This window comes from Dipodomys spectabilis, unplaced genomic scaffold (genome assembly GCF_019054845.1).
Source record: "Dipodomys spectabilis isolate Male_0828 unplaced genomic scaffold, ASM1905484v1 ptg000325l, whole genome shotgun sequence".
NCBI lineage: Eukaryota > Metazoa > Chordata > Mammalia > Rodentia > Heteromyidae > Dipodomys > Dipodomys spectabilis.
The window spans coordinates 1807823-1833817 of NW_024871002.1; the positions used below are offsets into that span (position 1 = coordinate 1807823).

General features: G+C 35.0%; 1 protein-coding gene across 5 annotated transcripts in view; it reads left to right on the plus strand.

Annotated features, from left to right (window-relative positions):
- The window catches only part of Klhl13 (kelch like family member 13), a 175799-nt gene that overhangs the window by 131956 nt on the left and 17848 nt on the right, over window positions 1-25995 (plus strand). For all 5 annotated transcript variants that reach the window (XM_042702496.1, XM_042702500.1, XM_042702497.1 and 2 more), the window contains 2 exons: window positions 22333-22465; window positions 22992-23188. In XM_042702496.1, the coding sequence (XP_042558430.1) occupies window positions 22333-22465; window positions 22992-23188 (330 nt within the window). The remainder of the gene's footprint in view (window positions 1-22332; window positions 22466-22991; window positions 23189-25995) is intronic.

The following is a 25995-nucleotide window of genomic DNA, read 5'->3' on the forward strand; positions in this document are numbered from 1 at the left end:
TTGCTGGGTATAATGCTACAATGAATTTTTTCTATATGAAGTATATAACTTACAAAACAGAATGGTTGACAGCTATTTTAAAATTAGACTTGTTGAAATTAGAATTAGATTAGCTGCATCATGCCTTAGCTTACAGGTCCAGGTAAGAATGGTAATGTGAAAGTAACCAGAACACAAAAGTTTGTGTTACTTCACAATAAAACTCTTTTCAACTGATTTATTAAAAAAATAGCATTGATTAGTTGTAAAAGAGGCTTCATTGGGCTGGGAAGGTAGTTAAGTGGTAAAGTGCTTGCCTCACATGCATGAGGCACCACATAAGCAGAAAAAGCCAGAAGTGGCTCTGTGGCTCAAGAGGTAGAGCACTAGCCTTGAGCTGAAGAGCTCAGGGACAGTGCCCAGGCCCAGAGTTCAAGCCCAATGACTGTCCAAAAAAAAAAGAGGCTTCATTGTGACAAATACAATATATATATATATATATATATATATATAATATATATAATATATATACATGTATATATATTATATATATAAAATATACTTTGAAATTTATTCCATCTATATTATTTTTTGTTAGCCCCTCTTCCTCTTCCCCTCTCCTTTTGAACAGTTTTTGGTGGGTTTCCTTATGGGTTGTTTTCATGTAGCATTCTATATTATATAATGTGAAAGTAACCTGAAACATTGCATTACTTGAAACTAATTTTTTGCAACCAGTTTCTCATGTTATTGAAAATATTTTCTGTAGTGATGCAGACCTACCAACTTTATTTTGCTGTTGAAAAATCTAAGAGTTTGTGTTCTCCCAAACTGAAGTTTTTAAAACCTCACAAACACTCACAGAGAATCTTTTCATATCTAATATTAGGTGTGTGGTTGTCAAGGGAATAAGCCAGAGAGGTCTTTAATATGTAAATGTTATCATTCTTTTTAAATTAGTAGGTACACAAACTCCAGCTTGAAAAAGGCATTGAAAGTAGGGTCAGGGGAACAGATCTACAAAGAATAACTGTTCTAAAAAGTGTCACTCTGTAGGAGTACCTATTGCCTAACTCTAGAGGGAATGACATGGTGTTCAGCCCAACTCAAATTCTTTTTTTTATTATTGTAAAGATGCTATACAGAGGGGTTACAGTTACATGAATAAAGTAATGAGTGCATTTCTTGTAGAGCATTGTTACCCTCTCCTTTGTTTTTCTCCTACTATCCTTTTCCTAATTATGCTAGCTAATTAAATGACTTTGGGAAAGCTACTTATCCTTTCTCGACCAGTTTTTCCTTATTTGTAATTTAGATGAGAGATAGGAAGATTAAATGTCACAATTCCTTGAGAAGTAGTGCGTGTGGTAAGTATTTATTTCTTTTTCCTTCCAACCAAAGTAAAGAGAAACTGTGAGGAAATGGAGCTGGTCAGAAGTGATTGGAACACTCCAAAATGGTGTTCATCTGCTTGGCACAGATAGGTCTAGTAGATTAGTCATCTTCAGTAAATGGGCTTTAACAAATTAAGTTGTCAAAAACAGTGCTTAGAAAGACATTTAATATGGGGTTAGCCTACATTCCTAGAATCTTGAACAAATACCAGAAGAATCCATGGTGAAGTTAGCAGTGCAAGTTATTTTTTCTTAAGTCAGGAAGATTAACCACGATTAGTTTACCTTCCAATTGGAAAAATGAAAGATACTTTCATTTCTGTTACTTGTTGGCTATCACTATGCCTGTGAAATTGACAGGGTTTTGCAATTATCAGAGAATTGTCTGTTTATAATCGTTGGCCATCTTCAGTTGAATCTTTTATATTTTTATTGTTTAGTAGTAAGTTTGTACATACACATATATGGGACATGATTTGCAAGTATTTTCTTCAAACATCTTTAGTATTACGCTCCTTCATTAGTCTGCATAGGTACCATGCAAAGTTCCATTCCCTTTTCCATTTGACAGTTTAATTCTAATTTGATGGTACATATTTGGCATTACTTTTCAGATTTCTGATTTTTCATTGCCCTCCACACACATATTATTCTTTTACATATCAGTTGTTCTTGTACACACTTCTCCCTGGGATGCTCTTACTTTATCTGTCTGGTATGCCCTTGTTCATTTATAATGATTCATTCTAAGTGATATCTCTCAATGAAATGTCCTTTGTTTTTATCATTTAATTTTTTTCTGACAAATAAAAATAGAAATATTAATGGGGTAATATTTGATGTTTTGATACTAGAATGAGTTATATAATGTTTAAAACAACTTAAACATATGTCCCTTCAAACATTTATCATTAATTTAGGGTAAAAACTTCCAAACTCTTTAAATGTAAAAAAATTACAATACATTATTGTTATCTAGAACTATTCACCTGTTCAATAGCACATTAGAATTTCTTATTCTTAGCTAATTATAACTTAGTACTGCTTGATCAACCTCTCCCTCTGCAAAATATTTCTTGACTGAAGCAGCTGGTGGCTTCTAATATGCATACCATTTAGTGTGATATAAATAGTGTCACCTCTCAGTGAGAGCCTCAACATCTAGGATCCGGGTTGTTGTTTCTGTAAGCCTCTGATCTAGTGCTAGGGTACAATTGGTGCTTAATAAAAGATAACAAATAGGAAGATCTTAACCTGGTATCTAATGTAGAGGAGCCAACACAATGTCTTTTTATTGCTCAGATGGGTATTATTTATGAAATAAATGTATTTGAATGACAGTCCATTAATCACTTGTATCTATACTTGACTCACTGATATTTAATATAATGTCATGAAAGAGAAATGGTAAGATTTGTTATTTCCATTTTATAATTTTATAAATAAGGAAACTGAATTCACAGGATGATTATATATCCATTAACTAGCAAATACTAGGACTTGACCCAGATTTTTTGACTATGAATTTGCATCTGTATTCTGATCTTGCTCTAAACTATGTTAGCTTTTTTCCAGTGGCACTGAAGTTTGAACTCAGCACCTTATGTTTGCTAGGAAGACACCCTACCATTTGATCCATATATCTAGTCTTTTGCTTTTATTTTTCAAATAGAGTCTCCACATTTATGCCCAGTTCAGCTTGGACTGTGATCTTACTTTTAAGTTTTCCTTGTGGCTGGAATGACAGGCACATGCCACCACACCTAGTTTTTTAATTGGTTGAGGAGGATTCTTGTAAATATTTGTTACCTGGGCTGGCCTCCAACTGTGATCCTCTTCTTCTTATCTATACCTCCTGGATCACTAAAGATTATAGACACAAACCACCACATCTGGCTTATTTTATAATGTGCGTAAATATTAAGTATTCATTAACTATAAGTGAAAAAGCAGAACAGACAAATATAATTTGGCATGAATGAAATCGATTTTATTTTCGATAGAAATAGCAGAATTATGCTGTTTATGGAAAACATGTATCCTTCTTTTCTTCTCCTCCTGCCAAAAAAGGAAAAAAAACCCAAACATAGCTAGCAAAAATATTAATTAAAAGATGGATGCCTGCACTCCTGTTAGAAAAATGAGAACATAACTAAGATACCATGCTTCAGTTGGTGGCCATACATATCTGTTGTAGGATATTTCCATTGATGGAAACAAGTGATGCCTTGAATATTGGCTATGCTTATCCAAACACCTAAAAACTTGAAAAAAATGCCTCCCTGCTCCAGATACCAAGGATTATAATGAGCATTTTTTTTTTAATTTAATTTAATTTTATTTGTGAACATACTGTACAGAGGAGTTACAGTTACATGGGCAGGATAATGTGTACATTTCTTACCAAGCATTGCAGCCTCCTCCTTTGTTTATCCTTCACATCCCTTCCCAGCCTCCCCCCTCCCCCCCTAATCCCAATCCTTCTCCTTCCTCCCTCCCCCCAGCCCCCCCCCCCACCAACATTGTAAAGTTCGTTTTGGACATGACAACTTGTACTTCTCATTGTTGCAACAGGTCCACCTGTATCCTTAAACAACTGGTTTTTCCCCATCTCCTCCACAAGTTATACTGACATCAAATATAGTGAAAGCAAGGGTTATACTGTGGGGGAGGGACATACAAAGCAACAAAGAGATAATCTTATAAATGTGTTAGAAACACATGCATGAAAGAAAAAAACATTAAAATACACATCTAAGGGTTCATTTTCCTGACATCACATTATCTGACCTTTTCCGCTTGACTCATACATATACTAGATATTACAAATAAGGGAAACCATGGGACCTACGTTTCTTTGGGCCTGGCTTACTTCACTTAATATAATTTTTTCCAAGTTTTTCCATTTCCTAACAAATGGGGCAATGTCATTCTTTCTGATGGAGGCATAGAATTCCATTGTGTATATATACCACATTTTCTTGATCCATTCATCTACTGAGGGGCATCTGGGTTGGTTCCATATCTTAGCTATGGTAAATAATGCTGCAATAAACATAGTTGTGCTGGTAGCTTTACTGTGGTCTTGTTTGTAAACATTAGGGTAAATGCCCAAAAGTGGGATTGCTGGGTCATAGGGGAGCTCTATGTGGAGTCTTTTGAGGAACCTCCATACTGCTTTCCAAAGTGGTTGAACAAGTTTACATTCCCACCAACAATGAATTAAGGTTCCTTTCTGTCCACATCCCCTCCAGCATCTGTTGTTGTTAGAGTTCTTGATTTTTGCCGTTCTCACTGGAGTGAGGTGATATCTCAATGTTGTTTTGATTTGCATTTCTTTTATGGCTAGGGATGTTGAACATTTCTTCATGTGTCTATTGGCCATCCTTCTTTCTTCTTCAGAGAAGTTTCTCTTTAAGTCTTTCGCCCACTTATTTATTGGGCAGTTGTTTCTTTGAGGATTTGTTGTTGGGGGGTTTAATTTTTTGAGTTCCAAGTATATTTTAGATATGAGACCCTTGTCCGTTGTATGGCTAGTAAACATCTTCTCCCAATCCGTGGGCTTTCTATTGATCTTGCTAGCTATGTCATTTGCCCTGCAGAAGCTCTGCAACTTTATGCAATCCCATTTGTCCAACCTTTCTTTGATTTGTTGTGTTTCCAGGTCTCTATTCAGAAAATTTCGGCCTGAGCCAAGGAGACCTAGGGTTTCTCCTATTCCATCCTGTAATGTTTTCAGAGTGTCTGCTTTGAGTTCAAGGTCTTTGATCCATTTGGAGTTGATTCTGGTGCAGGGTGATATATAAGGATCTAGCTTAAGTTTTCTACATGTAGTTAACCAATTTTGCCAGCACCATTTACTGAAGAGGTTGTCTTTCTTCCATTCTATTGTTTTAGCTCCCTTATCGAAGATTAGATGGCTATAGGTCTGTGGGTTCATTTCTGGGTTTTCAAGTCTATTCCATTGGTCCTGAGGTCTGTTCTTATGCCAATACCAAGCTGTTTTGATTACTATGGCTTTATAGTAGAGTTTGAAGTTTGGTATTGATATTCCTCCAGCAGTGTTCTTTCCATTCAGGAGCCTTTTTGCTATTCGGGGTCTTTTATTGTTCCATATGAATTTTTGGATTGCCTCTTCTATTTCCTTGAAGAATGAGGGTGGAATTTTGATAGGTATTGCGTTGAATTTGTAGATAGCCTTGGGAAGTATTGCCATTTTCACGATGTTAATCTTTCCAATCCAGGAGCATGGGAGGTTTTGCCATTTTTTAAGTTCTGTGTTGATTTCCTTTTTCAAGATTTTAAAGTTTTCATCATAGAGGTCCTTCACTTCTTTAGTTAAGTTAATTCCTAGGTATTTTATTTTTTGTGGGGCTATTACAAATGGAGTTGCTTTCCTAATTTCAGCCACACTTTTCTCATTGTTGGCATACAGAAAAGCCATTGATTTTTGGGGGTTAATTTTATAACCTGCTACTTTGCCGAAGTTTTGAATCAGCTTGAGTAATTTGGGAGTGGAGTCTATGGGATTCTTTAAATACAAGATCATGTCATCTGCAAAGAGGGAGAGTTTTATTTCTTCTTTCCCTATTTGGATCCCCTTTATGTCTGCATCTTGTCTTATTGCTGTAGCTAGGCATTCTAATACTAGATTGAAGAGAAGTGGAGAGAGTGGGCATCCTTGTCTTGTTCCTGAGTTAAGAGGAAATGGCTTTAGTTTTTCACCATTGAGTATAATGCTGGCTGTAGGTTTGTCATATACAGCCTTTATCGTATTGAGGAATGTTCCATGGATTCCTAATTTTTCCAAAACCTTCATCATAAAGGGGTGTTGGATCTTGTCGAATGCTTTTTCTGCATCTATTGAGATAACCATGTGGTTCTTATTCTTGCTCCTGTTGATGTGATGAATAATATTAATTGATTTGCGTATATTGAACCAGCTTTGCATCCCTGAAATGAATCCTGTTTGATCGTGGTGTATGATTTTTTGGATGAATTGTTGAAGTCGATTGGCCAAAGTTTTGTTGAGAAGTTTTGCATCAATGTTCATCAAAGAAATGGGTCTATAGTTCTCTTTCTTTGATGAGTCCCTGCCTGGTTTTGGGATGAGGGTTATGATGGCTTCATAGAATGTGTTCGGTAGTGAGCTTTCTCTTTCAATTTCATTGAAGAGTTGGAGGAGTATTGGTGTGAGCTCTGCTTTGAAGGCCTTGTAAAATTCCGCTGTAAAACCATCTGGTCCTGGACTTTTCTTAGCTGGGAGGTCTCTTATTGCTGTTTCTATTTCAATGCTTGATATGGGCCTGTTAAGCTGGTTTAACTCATCTTGGTTTAGTTTTGGCATGTCAATATTTGCTAGGAAAAGGTCCATTTCTGTCAAGTTCTCAAACTTATTAGCATAAAGTTTTGAGAAGTATTCCCTTATAATGTTCTGAATCTTGGTTGTTTCCGTGGTGATGTTTCCATTTTCATCTCTGAGTTTATTAATTTGGGTGTGTTCTCTTCTTTTTCTGATAAGATTTGCTAAGGGTCTGTCAATTTTGTTAAGTTTTTCGAAGAACCAACTCTTTGTTTTGTTGATTCTTTCTATAGTTTTTTTGGATTCTAATTCATTTAATTCTGATTTAATTTTGATTATTTCTTTCCGTCTACTGGATTGGGGTTTATCTTGCTGCTCTTTTTCAAGGAGGTTTAGATGTGTCATTAAATTGCTAGTTTCAGATTTCTCCAATTTGTTGATATGGGAGCTCAGAGCTATAAACTTGCCTCTGAGTACTGCCTTTGCTGTGTCCCAGAGGAGCTGGTAATTTGTGTGTTCATTTTTGTTGAATAGCATGAACATTTGAATTTCCTTTCTAATCTCTTCCATGACCCACTCTTGATTCAGCAGTGTGTTGTTCAGCCTCCATGTGATACTGGACTTTCTTTGGTGGCTTTTGGTGTTGAGTTCTAATTTTATTCCCTTGTGGTCAGAGAGAATGCAAGGTATAACTTCAATGTTTCTGAATTTAGACAAGTTTGCTTTGTGGCCTAAAATGTGGTCTATTTTAGAAAACGTTCCATGTGCTGCTGAGAAAAACGTGTATTCTGATGCTGCTGGGTGAAATGTTCGGTAGATGTCTGTTAAGTCTAGTTGATCTATGCAGCTGTTTAGATCTGCGGTTTCTCTGTTGAGTTTTTGCCGAGTTGATCTATCTAGTGGGGAGAGTGGTGTGTTAAAATCCCCAACAATTAATGTCTTTGGATCTATATGGGATTTGAGGGAAAGTAGTGTTTCTTTGATAAATTTGAGTGCTCCATTGTTTGGCGAATAGATATTTAGAATTGTAATATCCTCCTGAAGGAGAGATCCTTTACTTAGTATGTAGCGACCTTCTTTATCTCTTCTCTAATGAGCATTTTTTATCTTAAAGATTGATACATAATTAGATTGCTTTTTTCACATTTTCTTCCATTTTAGCTTTATTCTAATTTATTTTCTTCCTTCCTCCCTCCTCTCCCTCCCTTTTTTTCCGCCTCTCCTTCCCTCCCTCCCTCCTTTCCTTTCCTTCCTTCCTTCTTTCCCTCCCTCCCTCCGTCCCTCCTTCCCTTCCCTTCCCTTTCCCTTCCCTTCCCTTTTCCCTTCCCTTCCCTTCCCTTTTCCCTTCCCTTCCCTTCCCTTTCCCTTCCCTTCCCTTTCCCTTCCCTTTCCCTTTCCTTTCCCTTTCCCTTCCCTTCCCTTTTCCCTTCCCTTCCCTTCCCTTCCCTTCCCTTTCCCTTCCCTTCCCTTCCCTTCTCTTCCCTTCCCTTCCCTTCCCTTCCCTTCCCTTCCCTTCCCTTCCCCTTCCCTTCCCTTTCCTTCCCCTTCCCTTCCCTTTCCTTCCCCTTCCCTTCCCTTCCCTTCCCTTTCACTTTCCCTTTCCCTTCCCTTCCCTTTCCTTTCCCTTCCCTTCCCCTCCCCTTCCCCTTTCCTTCCTTTTCAGTTGGTCATGGGGCTTGAACTCAGGGCCTGGGCACTGTCCATGAGCTTTTTTGCTCAAGGCTCATGCTCTACCACTTTGAGCTATAGCTCCACTTCCAGGTTGGGGTTGCTAATTGGAGATGTGATTCTTATGGACTTTCCTGCCCAGGCTGGCTTTGAACCACAACCCTCAGATCTCAGCCTCCTATATAGCTAGGATAACAGGCATGAATCAACAGCACCGGGCTTTCTCTATTTTCTAAGACATCATTTCATAACCCTAACTTATTATCTAGCTAACAGAATAGTAAAAAAAGAGGGGGACATTTCAGAAAACTATTCAAATGTGTCTTGCTTTCTCTTGGGTCATTTTCATTCAATGTTTATACTAAAATAAATGTTTGGGTTGCTGATCATGTCATGTTGATAAAATGTACCCTATTTCAAAACTTTATGATTCTATGACAAACATTAAAATGTATTCTTAACATATGGCATGAATAGAAGTTAAAATTTTATAAAAGAGCTCAAATACTTGGATTGTTAATGTTTCAGTGAAAATTACATTTTAATTTCTTTTTAGTCCCTTAATTGTTGCTGAAATATAAGGAAATGATTCCACAGATATTTCTTAAGAATAATTCTTGGAAATGGACTCATTACCTTGTTCATGTAACCGTAACCCCTCTGTACAGAATCTTTACAATTAAAATATATATATTAAAAAATTCTAAATAAAGGAGCCCAGTCAGGCTCAGTCTTTCTGAGACTTCTCCCTCTGGAGAGTTCTGCTTTCCTTTCTCTGCCAATAAAACTCTAGTCTTTTGGCAAAAAGAATAATTCTTGGAGCACTCAGAAGAGAGTGCAGTAAATTTTTCCTGTACTTCCAATTGAGTGTGTATCTTCAGGATGTGAACTGCAAGAGTTAGACTTTTCTTAATTTAGTTTCCTTTAGTTTGTTATCCTGCCATCTCAATTGAACACTAGTGATTATTTAGTAGCTATTGACCTGATAGATAGGCTTACTCAAGAGTCAGTTATGCAAACTACTGAACTATTAGTTCTAGGAGAAGGTTCTTGCTTTGTTTTTTTATGTTAGGAGTAAAAGTGTCCAAATTTATCTGTAGGTTGCTATAGGTATTATGTTCTTTTCTATTCTTTGTTTGCTGGCAATATTTTTCTTAATCAGGACTGAATGCTGGATTTTATCAAAAGCCTTCCTTTAGCTATAAAATGGTATTATAATTTTTTTACCTTTAGTCTGCTAATATTGTAAATTATATTGATTTACCTTTTTTTGCCAGTCCTGGAGCTTGAACTCAGGGCCTGGGCAATGCCCCTGAGCTTCTTTTGCTCAAGGCTAGCACTCTACCACTTGAGCCACAGCACCACTTCCGGCTTTTTGTTTATGTGCAACTGAGGAATCAAACCCAGGGTTTTGTGCATGCTAGGCAAGCACTCTACTACTAAACCACATTCCCAGCTCTCTTTTACATTTTTAGCATCAATTAGACAGGTTAGTTTCATTTTGACATGTCCTTATGTACATAGAATACAGTGTATCTTGATCAGACTCACCCAGTGCATTGCTCCCTCTCATTTCTCCTGCTTCCCTCCATCTTCCAAAACCATTCTCAACAAGCTTCATTGTTCAGTTTTCACAAATGTACAGAATATTTTGATCCCATTCATCCTATTTCACTTTTCTATGTTCTCCTCCCGTCCCACTATCCTCTTATCTTGGACAAGTCCTGGTTTTCATTTCTGTCCTTTATCTTGTTTATTTTTTGTGTTTGGACTGGGGCTTGAACCCAGGGCCTTTTGATCTCTCTCAGCTTTTTTGTTCACTGCTGACACTCTACCATTTGAGCTATGCCTCCAGTTCTGGCTTTTTGCGGATGAACTGGAGAGAAGAATCTACAGGACTTGTCTGCCCAGGCTGGTTTCAGACCATGATCCTCAGATTTCATCCTCCTGTGTAGCTAGGATGATAGACCTGGGCTAATAGTGCTATGCTCCTATCCTTCATTTTTAAGTGCATGTTAATTGTTGTAAGAGATTTCACCATGGTATTTTGTACATGCATATCCAGCAGTTTATTTAGATTGGCCCCCTCTCTTACTTTCACTTTCTCCATCCCACTACCCCACTGTTAGGCAACAAGTTTCAGTGAGTTTAATTTTGCTCTTTCTAGTTACAGGTGCAATGTACTTCAATATTATTACCTCTAACTTTCTTTTTTACTTTTCTTGATTTCTCTATTCCCCTACAACACTGTCCCTCATTGCTTAAAATCTTGACTTTCTTCTGTCTTTGATTTTGTAATTAAGAATTTTGGTAGATGTCACACCGATTCAAGTGTTGCTTGAGTAAATTTTAAATTCAAATTCAATTTTATAGCATTCAGGTTATTTGTTTCTTCTGGAATAAACTTTGGTAGTATCTATCTTTCATGGGGTTTGTGCATTTCAACTGAGTTGTCTAACTTATTGACCTACCGTTGTTCATTTTTCCTTATATCCTTTATAATTCTAGTCATATCACTTCATATCAATCCTGCTTTTAGTAATTTGTATTTTTTCCTCCATAACTAATCTAGCTCAAGAAAAAGCTTTTAGTTTTACTGACTTTACCCTATTTTTGTTTTGTATTCCATCCATTTTTGTTAATCCTTGTTTTGTCTTTTCCCCTGCATTATTTGCAGTTAATTTGTTCTTCTGTTTTAAATCTCATGAGTGGGAAATGTATGTATTTCATATGAGACATTTTTCAAATATAGTCATTTACTAGTATAAATTTCTACATATAGCTTTAGCTGCATCCCGTAGTTTTTGGTATACACATAATAATTTTATATTTTTAAATATTCAAAACACTTTCTAGTTTCCCTTTTGATTGTTTCATGTGTTATTTGTGAATATGCTTGTAGGCATACTATTTGGATTTCAAATATATAGAACTTCCCAGAGATCTTCACGGTCTTCTCTTATTTCTCATTTAATTAAACTAGTCAGAATATACTTTATGTGACTTGAGTCCTTTAAATTCTTAAGACTACTTTGATAGCTCAAAATCTGATTTACATTGGTAAATTTCTCATATGTTCCTGAATGTATTTTATACCATACTATTTGGTGAAGAATTCTATGAATCATAACTAGATCAAATTGGTTGATAAAGATAAAATCTTTTTTTTCTTAATTGATGTCTGCCGTTCAATTATTGAGATGACAGGATTTAAATCTACAAAAGCTATTATAAATTTATTTCTCTGTAGTTTTTCCAGTTTTAACTTCATGTATTTTGAAACTTGGCTGTTAGATTCATGAACATTTAAGACTTTTATGAATTTTATTACATTGAGGCTTTGATTATGAAATAACTCACTTTATCCCCACTAAGTCTTTGATCTAAAGTGTATTTTGTCTAATATTATAGTCATGCCAGCTGTTGTTTTCTTAGTATATATTTTACCATTATTTTACTGTTCATAGATCCCTAGTGTCTTCTCTCTAAAGATCTCTTATTTACTTATTTATTTATTTTTATTGTGAAAATACTATATAGAGGGGTTACAATTACATGGGCAAGGTAATGAGTACATTTCTTATCAAGCATTGTTGCCTCCTCCTTTGTTTCCTCTTCCCATCCCTTCCCCATCTCCCTTCCCCACTCCACCCCTCATCCCCACCCCCAGCCAAAGTTGTAAAGTTTGTTTTTCAACATAAGACTTGTACATCACAGCTGCCTGAGTCACCTCAGACTATCAACTCTAGGAATTTTTTTTTCTGATTCCTACTCCTTCTACCTCTGTCTCGGAGCTCTAGACAGTATGTTGTGATAATTATCGTGTTCACCTAATTTATTTATCATCTTTTGCAGATGTTCTTCCTTTGATCTTCCAAAGTGTATTTTTAATGTATTTTATCTGGTTTCAACGTGTTTCAGGAATTAACATAAATCTAGTCTCTGTTATTTCATCTTTACCGAGAACAAAAATTTATAGGCTCTAATTAAATGCTAAATTGTGAAACCCAGATCGATGGCATCCAGTTATTTAAGAGGAGATTTGGTTGGAGATAGCTTTACAGATCAAATTTGAAATAACATTTGTAGGAGGAAGAACATACATGTGAAAAATAATGGCATAAATACAAGTACTAGAAATGGAGTAAGTGTTTTTAAATTAATGAATCCATCTAAAGAACAATCTGATAAAATGTGTGAGAGTACATAGGGAAATAATAAAAGTTAGATTAGGGCTATATTCAAGAAGTCATTGAAAACCAGGACTTGTGAGTTAAAATAATAATGTGAATCCATTATAAGTTTTTACACTTCAAACCGTGTTATGTAAAGAAAACAAAGTTTAATATTAATATAAACTTTTATATCCCATCTGTATATTTTTTTAACTTAAATGCATCTTTTACTTTTGTCTTTTCTGAACAAAATGAAGAACAACCTCATACAATTATAGCTGGTATTCCTTTGATCAAATGTATTTCATTTACTCAAAGATAGGAATAAGCCTATTACTTAACTTCTTTAGTTATTTTATTTTATTTTTTTTGGCGGTCCTGGGGCTTGAACTCTGGGCTTGGGCACTGTCCCTGCACTCTTCAGCTCAAAGGGAGCACTCTACCACTTGAGCCACAGTGCCACTTCCGGTTTTCTAGTGGTTTATTTCCTGCCCGGGCTGGCTTTGAACCATGATCCTCAGATCTCAGCCTCCTGAGTAGCTAGGATTACAGGCATGAGCCACCGGCGTCAGGTTAACTTCTTTAGTTCTTTAGTGTGTGTTTATAAAAATATTTTGTTGCAGTAATTTTTATTTTTTGGATGCATGTATTATCTTCTTTACTTCCTTTTCAAAATTATAGTCAACAAATCAGGAGTTTCTTTGCATGGGGCCTTGAACTCTGGGCCTGGGCGCTGTCCCTCAGCTCTTCAACTCAAGACTAGGGCTCTACTATTTGAGCCACAGCACCACTTCCGATTTTCTGAATGGTTTATTGCAGATAAGAGTTTCAACGACTTTCCTACCTGAGCTATCTTTGGAACATTTTCTATGTTACCTGTTTACATGATGGCATATTTTATTTGAAAGGTACTGACTTCCAATCAAGTTTTATAATAAATTATGTGTAGCTTTCTCATTTGCATAACATTTCTGAATGTCAAGTCATTCTGTTTTGTTTTAATATGATTGTTACAAAATTTATCAAGCACAGGTAATATGTTTTAATTTTTTAGGGTACCATATTTTATAATATCTTCCTCTATTTAGTAGCATTGATGTTTTGGAACATTGGGAACGAATGTACCAAATTGACTGAGAACCACCACACCCAGCCCTGACATGTCAATTGAATTTAATTCAGAGAGTAAAAAAAAATCCACATTTTAATATTCTGGAGAAAAGAAAACAAAAAGGAAATCCAGGGAGATTTCTAGAAAAGGGGAATGGAAATACTAAAGAAACTAAAAACAAATCGTTTAACTAGGGATACAGGTGGACCCATTGCAACAATGAGATGTACAAGTCCTTATGTTGAAAAACGAACTTAACAACTTTGGTGGGGGGTGGGGAGAGGATTGGTGGGGGAGGGGGGAGTATGGGAAGAATGGGAAGGGGAAACAAAGAGGAAGCAACAATGCTTGATAAGAAATGTACTCATTAGGGACGATTGAGTGGGGGGGAAGTATGGGAAGGGATGGGAAGGGGAAACAAAGGAGGAGGCTACAATGCTTGATAAAGAAATGTACTCATTATCTTGCCCATGTAATTGTAACCCCTCTGTACAGTATTTTCACAATAAAAAAAAATAAAAATTATAACAAAAAAGAAATGTACTCGTTATGTTGCCCATGTAATTGTAACTCCTCTGTACGGTATTCTCACAGTGAAAAAAAAATAAAATTAAAAAAAAAAAGATATCGGAAGACAGACAAGTTCCTCTTAAAAAAAAAAAACCAAAGCCCTGAAGAAATAGAAAAATATAGAACTGATACATGTTGAGACACAAAGAAGATATATATATATATATATATATATATATGTATATATATATATATATATATATATATATATATATAAATCAATCAATAGAAGCAGTTTTAAAGACTGTTTCAAAAACTAATTGAACTCTATAAACAGTTTGCATAAAGTAAGTTTGCATAAAGTAGAGCTACTTAGGTGTATGGTGAACAAGCATGTGGAAATAGGCAACAATGTTGATAGAAATTTTAGAGGAATAAGTACCAATGGTGGAATAAAATGACTTTACAGCAAAAGGATAGATTATAAGTGAGGAGAGTACCATTGATAGTCTTTTTAGAGTAAAATAAGAGGAAAGTTTCTAAGAGTAAGAACAAAAATAGATATTCTGAAGGTTGATGAAAAGTGTGTTTTAATGTACTAAAATACACATACAAAACAACCACTTTTATACAACAATGTATTATAGGAGGAACATCTCTTTAGCCATACCTAGAATATCAGACAAAGGCATATAAACAAAATATTTAAAATCTTTCTGGAGGTCTGTGTATGTGACTCAAGTGGTAAAATGCTTGTCTAACAAATGTTGATGCCCTTGAGTACAAACCCCAGTACCATAAAAACTAAAACAAAATAAACATATAAAACATTTGAAATCAATTTAGAAAACAATCTGAATTGATAGGTCTCATTTGTATATAAGTAGCAATAATCTGGAGTAAAATTGGAAAATACAAAGTTGGATGTGAGATTATTCATATGTATGTATGAAGATATAGGAGGTGAAATGTATAGAAAGCATGCAAGTGAAAATACTTTGCATGCAGTGAAAATAAGTTCACACTTTCACAAATGCACATACTTTGTCAAAAGTAGATAAATTAAACGTAAAACAGGATATAATCAGAATAAAAATGATTTAGGCACCTCAGTTTCTTTTCTATTAGGACACCAGATTGTAGAAAGAAAAAGTAGGCCATTTTTATAATAGTATAAAGACACCAAATGATCAAACTATTTTTTTCATTATTTATTTTATTTTTTTGTGAACATACTATACAGAGGGGTTACAATTACATGAGCAGGATAATGCGTACATTTCTTATCAAGCATTGCAGCCTCCTCTTTTGTGTACCCTTCACATCCCTTCCCAGCCTCCCTCCTCGCCCCCCCCCCCCAACGTTGTAAAGCTCGTTTCCGACATGACAACTTGTACTTCTCATCATCGCAACAGGTCCATCTGTATCCTTAAACGACTTGTTTTTCCCCATCTCCTCCACAAGTTATACTGACATCAAATATAGTGAAAGCAGGGGTTACACTGTGGAGGAGGAACATACAAAGCAACAAAGAAATAATCTTATAAATGCGTTAGAAACAAATACATGAAAGAAAAAAAACATTACAATACATATCTAAGGGTTCATTTTCTTAACATCATATTATCTGACCTTTTCCGCTTGACTCATACATATACTAGATATTACAAATAAGGGAAACCATGGGACCTATGTTTCTTTGGGCCTGGCTTACTTCACTTAATATAATTTTTTCCAAGCCTTTCCATTTCCTAACAAATGGGGAAATGTCATTCTTTCTGATGGAGGCATAGACTTCCACTGTGTATATATATCACATTTTTTTGATCCATTCATCTACTGAGGGGCATCTGGGTTGGTTCCATATCTTAGCTATGGTAAATAATGCTGCAATAAACATACTTGTGCTGGTAGCTTTAGTGTGATCTTGTTTGTAAACATTTGAGTAAATGCCCAAAAGTGGGATTACTGGGTCATAGGGGAGCTCTATGTGAAGTCTTTTGAGGAACCTCCATACTGCTTTCCAAAGTGGTTGAACAAGCTTACATTCCCACCAACAATGAAGTAAAGTTCCCTTCTGTCCACATCCGCTCCAGCATCTGTTGTTGTTAGAGTTCTTGATTTTTGCCATTCTAACGGGAGTGAGGTGGTATCTCAATGTTGTTTTGATTTGCATTTCTTTTATGGCTAGGGATGTTGAACATTTCTTCATGTGTCTATTGGCCATCCTTCTTTCTTTTTTTTTTTCTTTTTTTTTTTTTTTGGGTCCGGTGGTGGGGCCTGAACTCTGGGCCTGGGTGCTGTCCCTCAGCTCTTCAGCTCAAGGCTAGCGCTCTACCACTTGAGCCACAGCACCACTTCCGGCTTTTTTCTTTTTGCTTATGTGGTGCTGAGGAATCGAACCCAGGGCCTTATGCATGCAAGGCAAGCGCTCTACCACTGAGCCATCTTCCCAGCCCGGCCATCCTTCTTTCTTCTTCAGAGAAGTTTCTCTTTAAGTCTTTCGCCCACTTATTTATTGGGCAGTTGTTTCTTTGAGGATTTGTTGTTGGGGGATTTAATTTTTTGAGTTCCAAGTATATTTTAGATATGAGACCCTTGTCTGTTGTATGGCTAGTGAAGATCTTCTCCCAATCCGTGGCCTTTCTATTGATCTTGCTAGCTATATCCTTTGCCATGCAGAAGCTCTGCAACTTCATGCAATCCCATTTGTCCAACCTTTCTTTGATTTGTTGTGTTTCCAGGTCTCTATCCAGAAAATTTCGGCCTGAGCCAAGGAGACCTAGGGTTTCTCCTATTTCATCCTGTAATGTTTTCAGAGTGTCTGCTTTGACTTCGAGGTCTTTGATCCATTTGGAGTTGATTCTGGTGCAGGGTGATATATAAGGATCTAGCTTTAGTTTTCTACAAGTAGTTAACCAATTTTGCCAGCACCATTTACTGAAGAGGCTGTCTTTCTTCCATTCTATTGTTTTAGCTCCCTTGTCAAAGATTAGATGGCTATAGCTCTCTAGGTTCATTTCTGGGTTTTCAATTCTATTCCATTGGTCCTGAGGTCTGTTCTTATGCCAATACCAAGTTGTTTTGATTACTATGGCTTTATAGTAGAGTTTGAAACTTGATATTGATATTCCTCCAGCAGTGTCCTTCCCATTGAGGAGTGTTTTTGCTATTCGGGGTCTTTTATTGTTCCATATGAATTTTTGGATTGCCTCTTCTATTTCCTTGAAGAATGAGGTTGGAATTTTGATAGGTATCGCGTTGAATTTGTAGATAGCCTTGGGAAGTATTGCCATTTTCATGATGTTAATCTTTCCAATCCAGGAGCATTGGAGGTTTTGCCATTTTCTAAGTTCTGTTTTGATTTCCTTTTTCAAGATTTTAAAGTTTTCATCATAGAAGTCCTTCACTTCTTTGGTTAAGTTAATTCCTAGGTATTTTATTTTTTGTGGGGCTATTACAAATGGAGTTGCTTTCCTAATTTCAGCCACACGTTTCTCATGTTGGCATACAGAAAAGCCATTGATTTTTGGGGGTTAATTTTATACCCTGCTACTTTGCCAAAGTTTTGAATCAGCTTGAGTAATTTGGGAGTGGAGTCTATGGGATTCTTTAAATACAAGATCATGTCGTCTGCAAAGAGGGAGAGTTTTATTTCTTCTTTCCCTGTTTGGATCCCCTTTATGTCTCCATCGTGTCTTATTGCTGTAGCTAGGCATTCTAATACTAGATTGAAGAGAAGTGGAGAGAGTGGACATCCTTGTCTTGTTCCTGAGTTAAGAGGAAATGGCTTTAGTTTTTCACCATTGAGTATAATGCTGGCTGTAGGTTTGTCATATACAGCCTTTATTGTATTGAGGAATGTTCCATGGATTACTAATTTTTCCAATACCTTCATCATGAAGGGGTGTTGGATCTTGTCGAATGCTTTTTCTACATCTATTGAGATAACCATGTGGTCTTTATTCTTGCTCCTGTTGATGTGATGAATAGTGTTAATTGATTTGTGTATATTGAACCAGTTTGCATCCCTGAAATGAATCCTGTTTGATGGTGGTGTATGATTTTTTGGATGAATTTTTGAAGTTGATTGGCCAAAATCCAAATGATCAAATTTTTGAGTAGAAACTCTTGATCTTGGGTGAGCTGAGATGTCCAGATTTAGAGGACTGGGTGCCCAGCTGTATAAAATATTTTACTAGAATATAGATAAAATGAAAAATGAAACAGTTGATGATAGAGGAAGGATTAGCCATGCCTTTTTTCAAAGGGAAAAGTGAATGAAGGGATGAAGCCCATTGAATTACTCAGTTCCAAATATAAAATAGTTTTATAGGAATATTTTAATGCCATGAGGTATGTTTTCTGTTTTATTTGTGGTTTAAGGAAATAACAGCTTGTTGGCAATCATTGCTTTTGAATAAGCTGTAATTGTGTGTGTGTGTGTGTGTGTGTGTGTGTGTGTGTGTGTGTGTGTGTGTGTGTGTGTGTTAGTGAGATTGGAGCTTTAACTCAGGGCCTTGTGCTTGTTAGGTAGGCCTCTGCCACTTGAATCATGGCTCCAGGACTCTTGGATTTGGGCATTTTTGTGGTAGGGTCTCACTTAGTTTGGGACATGATTCGCCTATCTGTGCTTCTCCATGTTGCTAGGGATAGCAGGGACACATCCTGTGTAGCTTGGGTGACAGTTTCACCCACATGCCCGGCCATTGACAGAAATGGAATCCCATGAACTTTTATTCTTGGGATGGCTCTGAAGCACAGTCTCCTGAACTCTGCCACCCAAAGACTTTGGATTACAGGTCTAGCCCCAATTTTTTTGAAGATTACTATCTGCATTGCTTTTAGAGATTAAAATGTATTTGAAGAATAAAAATGAAGGAAGATGGCATAGTGTACCTTGTCTTATTGATATCTAGAAATATTTCTTTCTGTTATTTGCCAGTACCTAACATATGATAATTCCCTAAGAAAAATCCTTCCACTTGCCAGTAGCTATCAAAACACTAAAAATAATTACTTTTCTAATCAACAACACTCCTGAGAGTATTTCACCCAAACATACTTACCTAAGTATGTATATATACAAAAAGATTTATTGGAGCCTTCTTTATAATTCAAAAGTTGAAAGACAACCTAGGTATTATATCCCCACTGTGGAATACTATACATCCTACAACAAGAAGAATTAAATCTTTGTACTCTCAGACAGGAGGCTGTCTAGGTTGTTCAAGTGGAGTTTAAGATGTACATTGGTAGATATAGTATCTCACTTGAGATTAACTTTAGTTTTCAGTTTATATCCTCCTATATTATTTTCTGAGACAAGGTTTCTCTATATAGCCCAGGCTGGTCTCCAACTCACAGTTCTCTTACCTCAGCCTCCCTAGTGCTAGGATTATAGGTAGGCACTAACATGTCAGGGTTGTAAATTCCAAATTTAAAATATTTCATTTTAATATATAGCATATATTGAACTTGATGTTTGAGGCAGGAAGAAAAACCAGTCCTTTTTCATTTTTATTATTGGAAGAAACTTCAGAAGTAAGTGTTTGAGTCCTAGTTAACTTGCAACAAAGTCAAAGTTACATGCAATGTAGTTGCATGGTTTTAAACTACTAACTTGTGCCTTTGGGGCAACAGTTGGCTTGTCATGTTCATGTCTTAATTGATCATTTAAATATGATGGATGTGCCAAAAACACTGGCTGGTCTCTCAATTGTTCAGATGAGGGTTTCCTTCTCAAGTGCTTAACCCTGACCCCAGAGTACTCATTTAGCACTTTCTGACACTCACCTACAGTTGAAATGGGATTCTCATACACTTACTGCGCATGAGACCCCATGTATGAATCTTAGAACAGCCTCTTCTTCCTTAAGCATGAAAATGTTTTCCCCAAGTTGGCATTTATTTTACAAAATGAACTATTATTGTTCTTTCACTTCTACTTTTGTAACAAGGAAAAAATATGAATTAGTGAGGATGAAGTATGTAGTGTTTGTGTTTACAAAGGAAAAGGAATATTTATAAAGTATTTTATACTTATGAACAAAAACATGTCATTCATGCTGAACAAAAACCAACATGCTACATAATCCTGTTGTGAAGTATATTTATAATGTATGGATATTTTTCTCTCTAGAGAGAAAATAGCTGGAGCAGATCATCTCTTCAAGGTTTTAGCTTTATAGATTTAAGCATTTAATTTAAAAAGTTTTTTAAAATTTATATTTAGAAAGGTTTATACATGTGTAGAATCAACATTTTAAATTTTAGTGTATTATGTGCATTTAGTGCATATTATGTGCATATTTAGTACATTTTAGAATATTATACTTCTTACATATTAGTGTATTATGTATTAAGTATTATGTGTTCTTACATATTATTCTTACATATTAGTGTATTATGCTTCTTACATCTAGATCTATGAAGTGTTATTTTAACATAGTTTCCTTTGTGGTCCTTAAAATAGAGGATAAAGTAATCCTGTATATTGATTCTTATTGTATTCAGTTATTATATGCTTATAAAGAAATTTGTATCTGTATTTCCCTGATTTTCTAATAGCAAAAATTTCTGTCTTTGAAACTACAGTCTTGCCAAATTCTTTTTTCCCTATAATTAAATTGCATATTGTCACCAGTTGAGTATACTTTATCAGCCAATTATAATCTTTGGCTTATTATTATTATTATTTTAGTTAAAAAATAGTTTTTTTTAAATTGTAACTTGTGGTAAAACATAGAAAAATGTACTAAACAAGCTTGGTATAAAACAGAGTAGAATTTTCAAATAAGCTCAAGGAGAAAGCACAATGCTGAAAAAGATGGGGCAACAAGGCTAGAGGAGAAAAGATTCACACAAAACTACCTATTGCAATACAGAAAAAAGTATAAATGTTCCTATTTTGGAACTTAAGTACAAAATGACACTGCCATTGGATCATTTCACTATCTAAACCTTAGGACCTCTCAGAGGGTGGGAGAGATGGTAGAAGAACAAAGGGAATTGCAGTTTTTTGTTTTTTTGGAGGGGGGGGGTTGACAATTTTATTTTTATTTATTTATTTATTTATTTTTAGTTGATCAGTCCCAATTCCAACTGTTTTTCAGCTGAAATTTGCATCTCCCTTGATAATTTTTACCCCTAATCCAAAGTTTATTCAGGTCTCAAGATATTCTGTTAGAAATTCCACAAACACCCTACACATAGGGGCTGGGACCTCTATGCTAGAATTGGAAAAATAAAAAATAAATGTACAGGCTAAATGGTGAACATATTCAGTTTTTTTTAAACTGTATCCCTGTGATATATATATATATATATATATATATATATATGTATGTATGTATGTATGTATATATAGCTCTTAGATTTTCTGTGGATTGGTATCTGTCATCTAAAAGCTATTATTTTTATTATTTTAATTGTATTTGTCATCTAAAGCATGATATTGCAAAATATGTATATATTTGTGGAATCTTACAATCAGAAATGTTTTATTCTCCTAAGGAGTAACTGCTTATTCGTCATTATTTGGGACCATCAAGGATATATGTCCAGAGCTAATCAATAGGCATCCTTCTCACCAGACCCTTGTCTGTTCTTTGACCGGTTAGAGCTAGCCTGCTAACTCTCCATTAAACCTTTTAAGCACGTAGGGACAATTAAGTCACCAGTTGGAGCTTCCTGGGCTCCATTCAACAAAGATACAAATTTAAAACTTGAAACTAGAAAGATAACTGGTCATGCAGCAGCAATATGGTGAGTATCAGAATATTTAAAACACAATCCTTAATTCTTAGAGAGATGGAACAACCCAATTAATAGAATGAACTCCTATTGTGCAGTTATTTTGCCTTTGCTAAATAGAAATGTACCTGGTAAAATTTCCCCAAAATAAATTGAAAGCACTTGGCCATATAAGTGAGTTAATTATTTATGTACTTTACCTATTTATTTCTAATCTAAATTGGCCTTAATTTCATCTTTTTTTCACATAATGAAATACAATATACATTGTTGAGTAGCAAGAAAGATACTGTGCTACTTTATTCTACTGAGTAATAATTTTTCTGGCTCTGTTTTCCAAATACAGCATATAATAATATTTAAAGAGAATTTTATCACATAGGGGTTTGTGACCCCATTTTACCTTGATTAGTGGCTTAACTTCTGTTCTTGTTACAGGGCTTTGACCAGCTTCGGCTTGAAGGATTGCTTTGTGATGTCACTCTGCTGCCAGGTGATACAGATGATGCCTTCCCTGTGCATAGAGTTATGATGGCATCTGCCAGTGATTACTTCAAAGCTATGTTCACAGGTAGCTTATTTTTTTTAAAAATTGTGATCATATTAAAACTATATGAGAAATATATGTTTAAATATTTTCTTTGTAACATGAAATGCAGATATTTTGGTCTCTTCCATTCTAATACTTTCAAAAGTAATATTCATCAGCATATGTGACTGCGTAGCATTGCCCCATTATGGAAAATTAATGTGCCTTTTCATGCTATCTATCTTTATTTCATACCTTTTCTTTTGGTATCTGAATGGCCCATTGGAGACTGTGAGTCTTAGTAATAAGATCTTTAATACATCAAAAGAAAGAAAATGACAGGAGGGTATTTTGGAAGTATTTGCATTGTATATGACTTCCATTAGTATAGAAATAAATTTCTTTAAATACTCTCTTTTAACTGTAAAATATGCAGAAGTATGACTCTGGTATGAATGCTCACACTGAATAAGACTTTTTCCTTGATTTTAATGCATCTCATTAGCAGCAGAAGTGAGTTTGACCTTAATTATTCACTTTCATTTAACTGAATGTCTTTTCATTTAAGGTGGAATGAAAGAACAAGATTTAATGTGTATTAAGCTTCATGGAGTGAGCAAAGTTGGTTTAAGGAAAATTATTGATTTTATTTATACTGCAAAGCTTTCTCTTAACATGGATAACCTTCAAGACACACTGGAAGCTGCCAGCTTTCTACAAATTCTGCCGGTTCTTGACTTCTGTAAAGTATTTCTCATTTCTGGGGTAAGATGTTTTCAGATTTTTTTTTCCTATGGGGGACTGATGTAGAGCTTAGGGTAGGACTCACAAAATATATTGTCTACACTCAGTTATTGCTATTAGAGTGGTGTCATGTGAGTCTGGAAGCAAGCTGAGATTAAAAGACAAGTGCATTTGAAAAACAGAATCATTTAACCAGATCCTTCAGTATAATAAAATATGGGATACAAATTGTATATGATTAAGGATATATATATATATATATATATATATATATCTTAACCTGCTTGATAATATTACGTAGCTTAATTGGAATTTATTCAGGTTAGTGATTTCATAAAAGTATCTTCAAGGGAATTCCATGGAAAGGTAACCTGAGTTTCTAAAAGTCTGTTAAAATAGGTTTGGTTTTTTTATTGTTGTTGTTAAAATAGGTTTGATGGATTTTTTGGTTATTGTTTTGTCTTTAATATGGAGGTAGATCTTAAGATGTAAACTTACGTACAAATCTGTAAAGATATATCTTGGTTTCTTAGAAACAAATCACTCACTGAATTTTTTTTCTTTTTTAAAAAAATGTATCTTATATTGGGTTTTGAATTTAGAAACTTGGATTTGCTCAGCTTTCTTGCTCAACGCTGACATTCTAGTACTTTCAGTCTATTCTTTTGCTAGTTGTTTTGGAGATGAGTTCTCCTGGACTTTTTTTTCTAGGCTGGCTTTTGAACCACAATCTATCAGATTTCAGCCTCTTTCATAACTAGAATTACAGTTTTGAGCCACTGGTACCTGTCAGTATTTGCTTTTTAATAAGCATTTAATGCATTAATTAGCAGATAATGAGCTCCTGAAGATAGTGTTTTAGTTACTTTGTAGTTTATTCCTGTCTCACAATTTTAGGGCTTTTTTGATTATGAATATTTAGGAAACACCTCCTTTTAATATTTTTTAGCATCATTCTACATTATTTATCCTTCATCCGTTGTGTTGAGGATGTATCCATGTACTTTCATAGTTGAGGATGTAACCATGTACTTTCATAGTGGGAGCCTTCCCTGTCAGAATTCATTATCATCTTTTGAAAAATAAAAATCGGTAGACTGTTCTTTCCAAAACACATAAAATTTGACTTTTCCATTAATTTTCTTTCATGCATTATATTTCTGTAGCTAAACCCATATGTAGTCTTTCCCTCTGTATTTTCTCTTTCTTTCTCAGAAAATAGGAAAAACATTAGCCCTGGTTGCCTTTTCTACCTAGAGGAACTGAAAAATTCATGATGCTATAAATATTTTAAAATGGACGTCGTTTAAAAAACTACTCCTATGTACTGTTATAATTTTTTAACATAATGATCTTTTTTTAATCTCTCCCAATCCCCCTCCATTTTGTAACAATTGTATGCTGAATTCAAATGTTTTGGAGGAAATAATTTTTTAATAATATTTGAAACTAAATACCTCATATAACCAAAGTATTTGAGTTTCAAATTTTAGAAAGATTCCTTTTTAATACAATTCTGTTCTTTCTCTTCTTAATCATTTGTGTGTATATAGAACAGAGGTACATGAAATGTGAATTCGCACAAAATCCAGAAAGCAATTATGCATTAATTTTGGATGAGAGCTTTAATTATGGCCACTCTTAACTTTCCTCTTTTCTATAAGATGTTTTATTAGGAGTGTTGTTTTATTCACATCTTTGTCCCCTTTTATTATAATTTATATGTTAAAAAGTTCTTTGTATTTTTAAACATGTAATAATTAACAGCTAGTAAATGATTTCTGTGTGGTTCCTAGAGTTATTGCAATTGATATAGTTTAAAATTATTTCAGCTTATTTGAAAATAATACAGTTTTCTGATTTGGAGTGTCTGGTCTCAACAACTGTGAAAGAATAAATTTCTGTTGTTAGAAACTATCAAGTTTGTGATAAATGGTCATACCAGCCACAGGAAACTTAATACACTACTGACAAATAATGATATAATCCATAATAATCAAATATAGGAGAATCAAATGCAAGTGGTACAGTTTTGAGATGGAGTTGGTGATATTGAAAGCAGTGTAAAACCACTTTGACATAACTTTTCATAGAATTGGGGAATAGGTGTTTTTTTCCCCTCTTGTAGTTTTTTAAAATGATTTTTATTGTGAAAATACTGTACAGAGGGGTTACAATTACATGAGCAAGATAATGAATACATTTATTATCAAACATTATTGCCTCCTCCTTTGATTTTCCCCTACCATCCCTTCTCTCCCATCTCCATAACTACACTTCCCACCTACCCAGCCCCCGCCTAAATTGTACAATTCATTTTTTGACATAGCATCTTGTACATCTCATTTTTGCAATGGGTCAACCTGTATCCCTATTTAAACAAATTGATTTTTCCCTTTCCCTCCCCAAATTATACCAACATCAAATACAGTGAAAACAGGGGTTATACCATGGGGGAGGGACATATAAAGCAACAAAAAATTACATGGTACCTTCTAAATACGTTAGAAACAATAACAAGAAAGAAAAAAAACCACTTGTGTCCTTTTCTTGGGGTTCATTTCGCTTAACATCACCTTATCTGACCTTTTCTGCTTGTCTCAGACATATGCTAGTTATTGCAAATAAGGGAAACTATGGGATCTATTTTTCTTTGGGCCTGACTTATTAAAATTTTTTCCAAGTCTTTCCATTTCCTAACAAATGGAACAATGTCATTCTTTCTGATGGAGGCATAGAATTCCACTGTGTATATATACCACATTTTCTTGATCCATTCATCTACTGAGGGGCATCTGGGTTGGTTCCATATCTTAGCTATGGTAAAC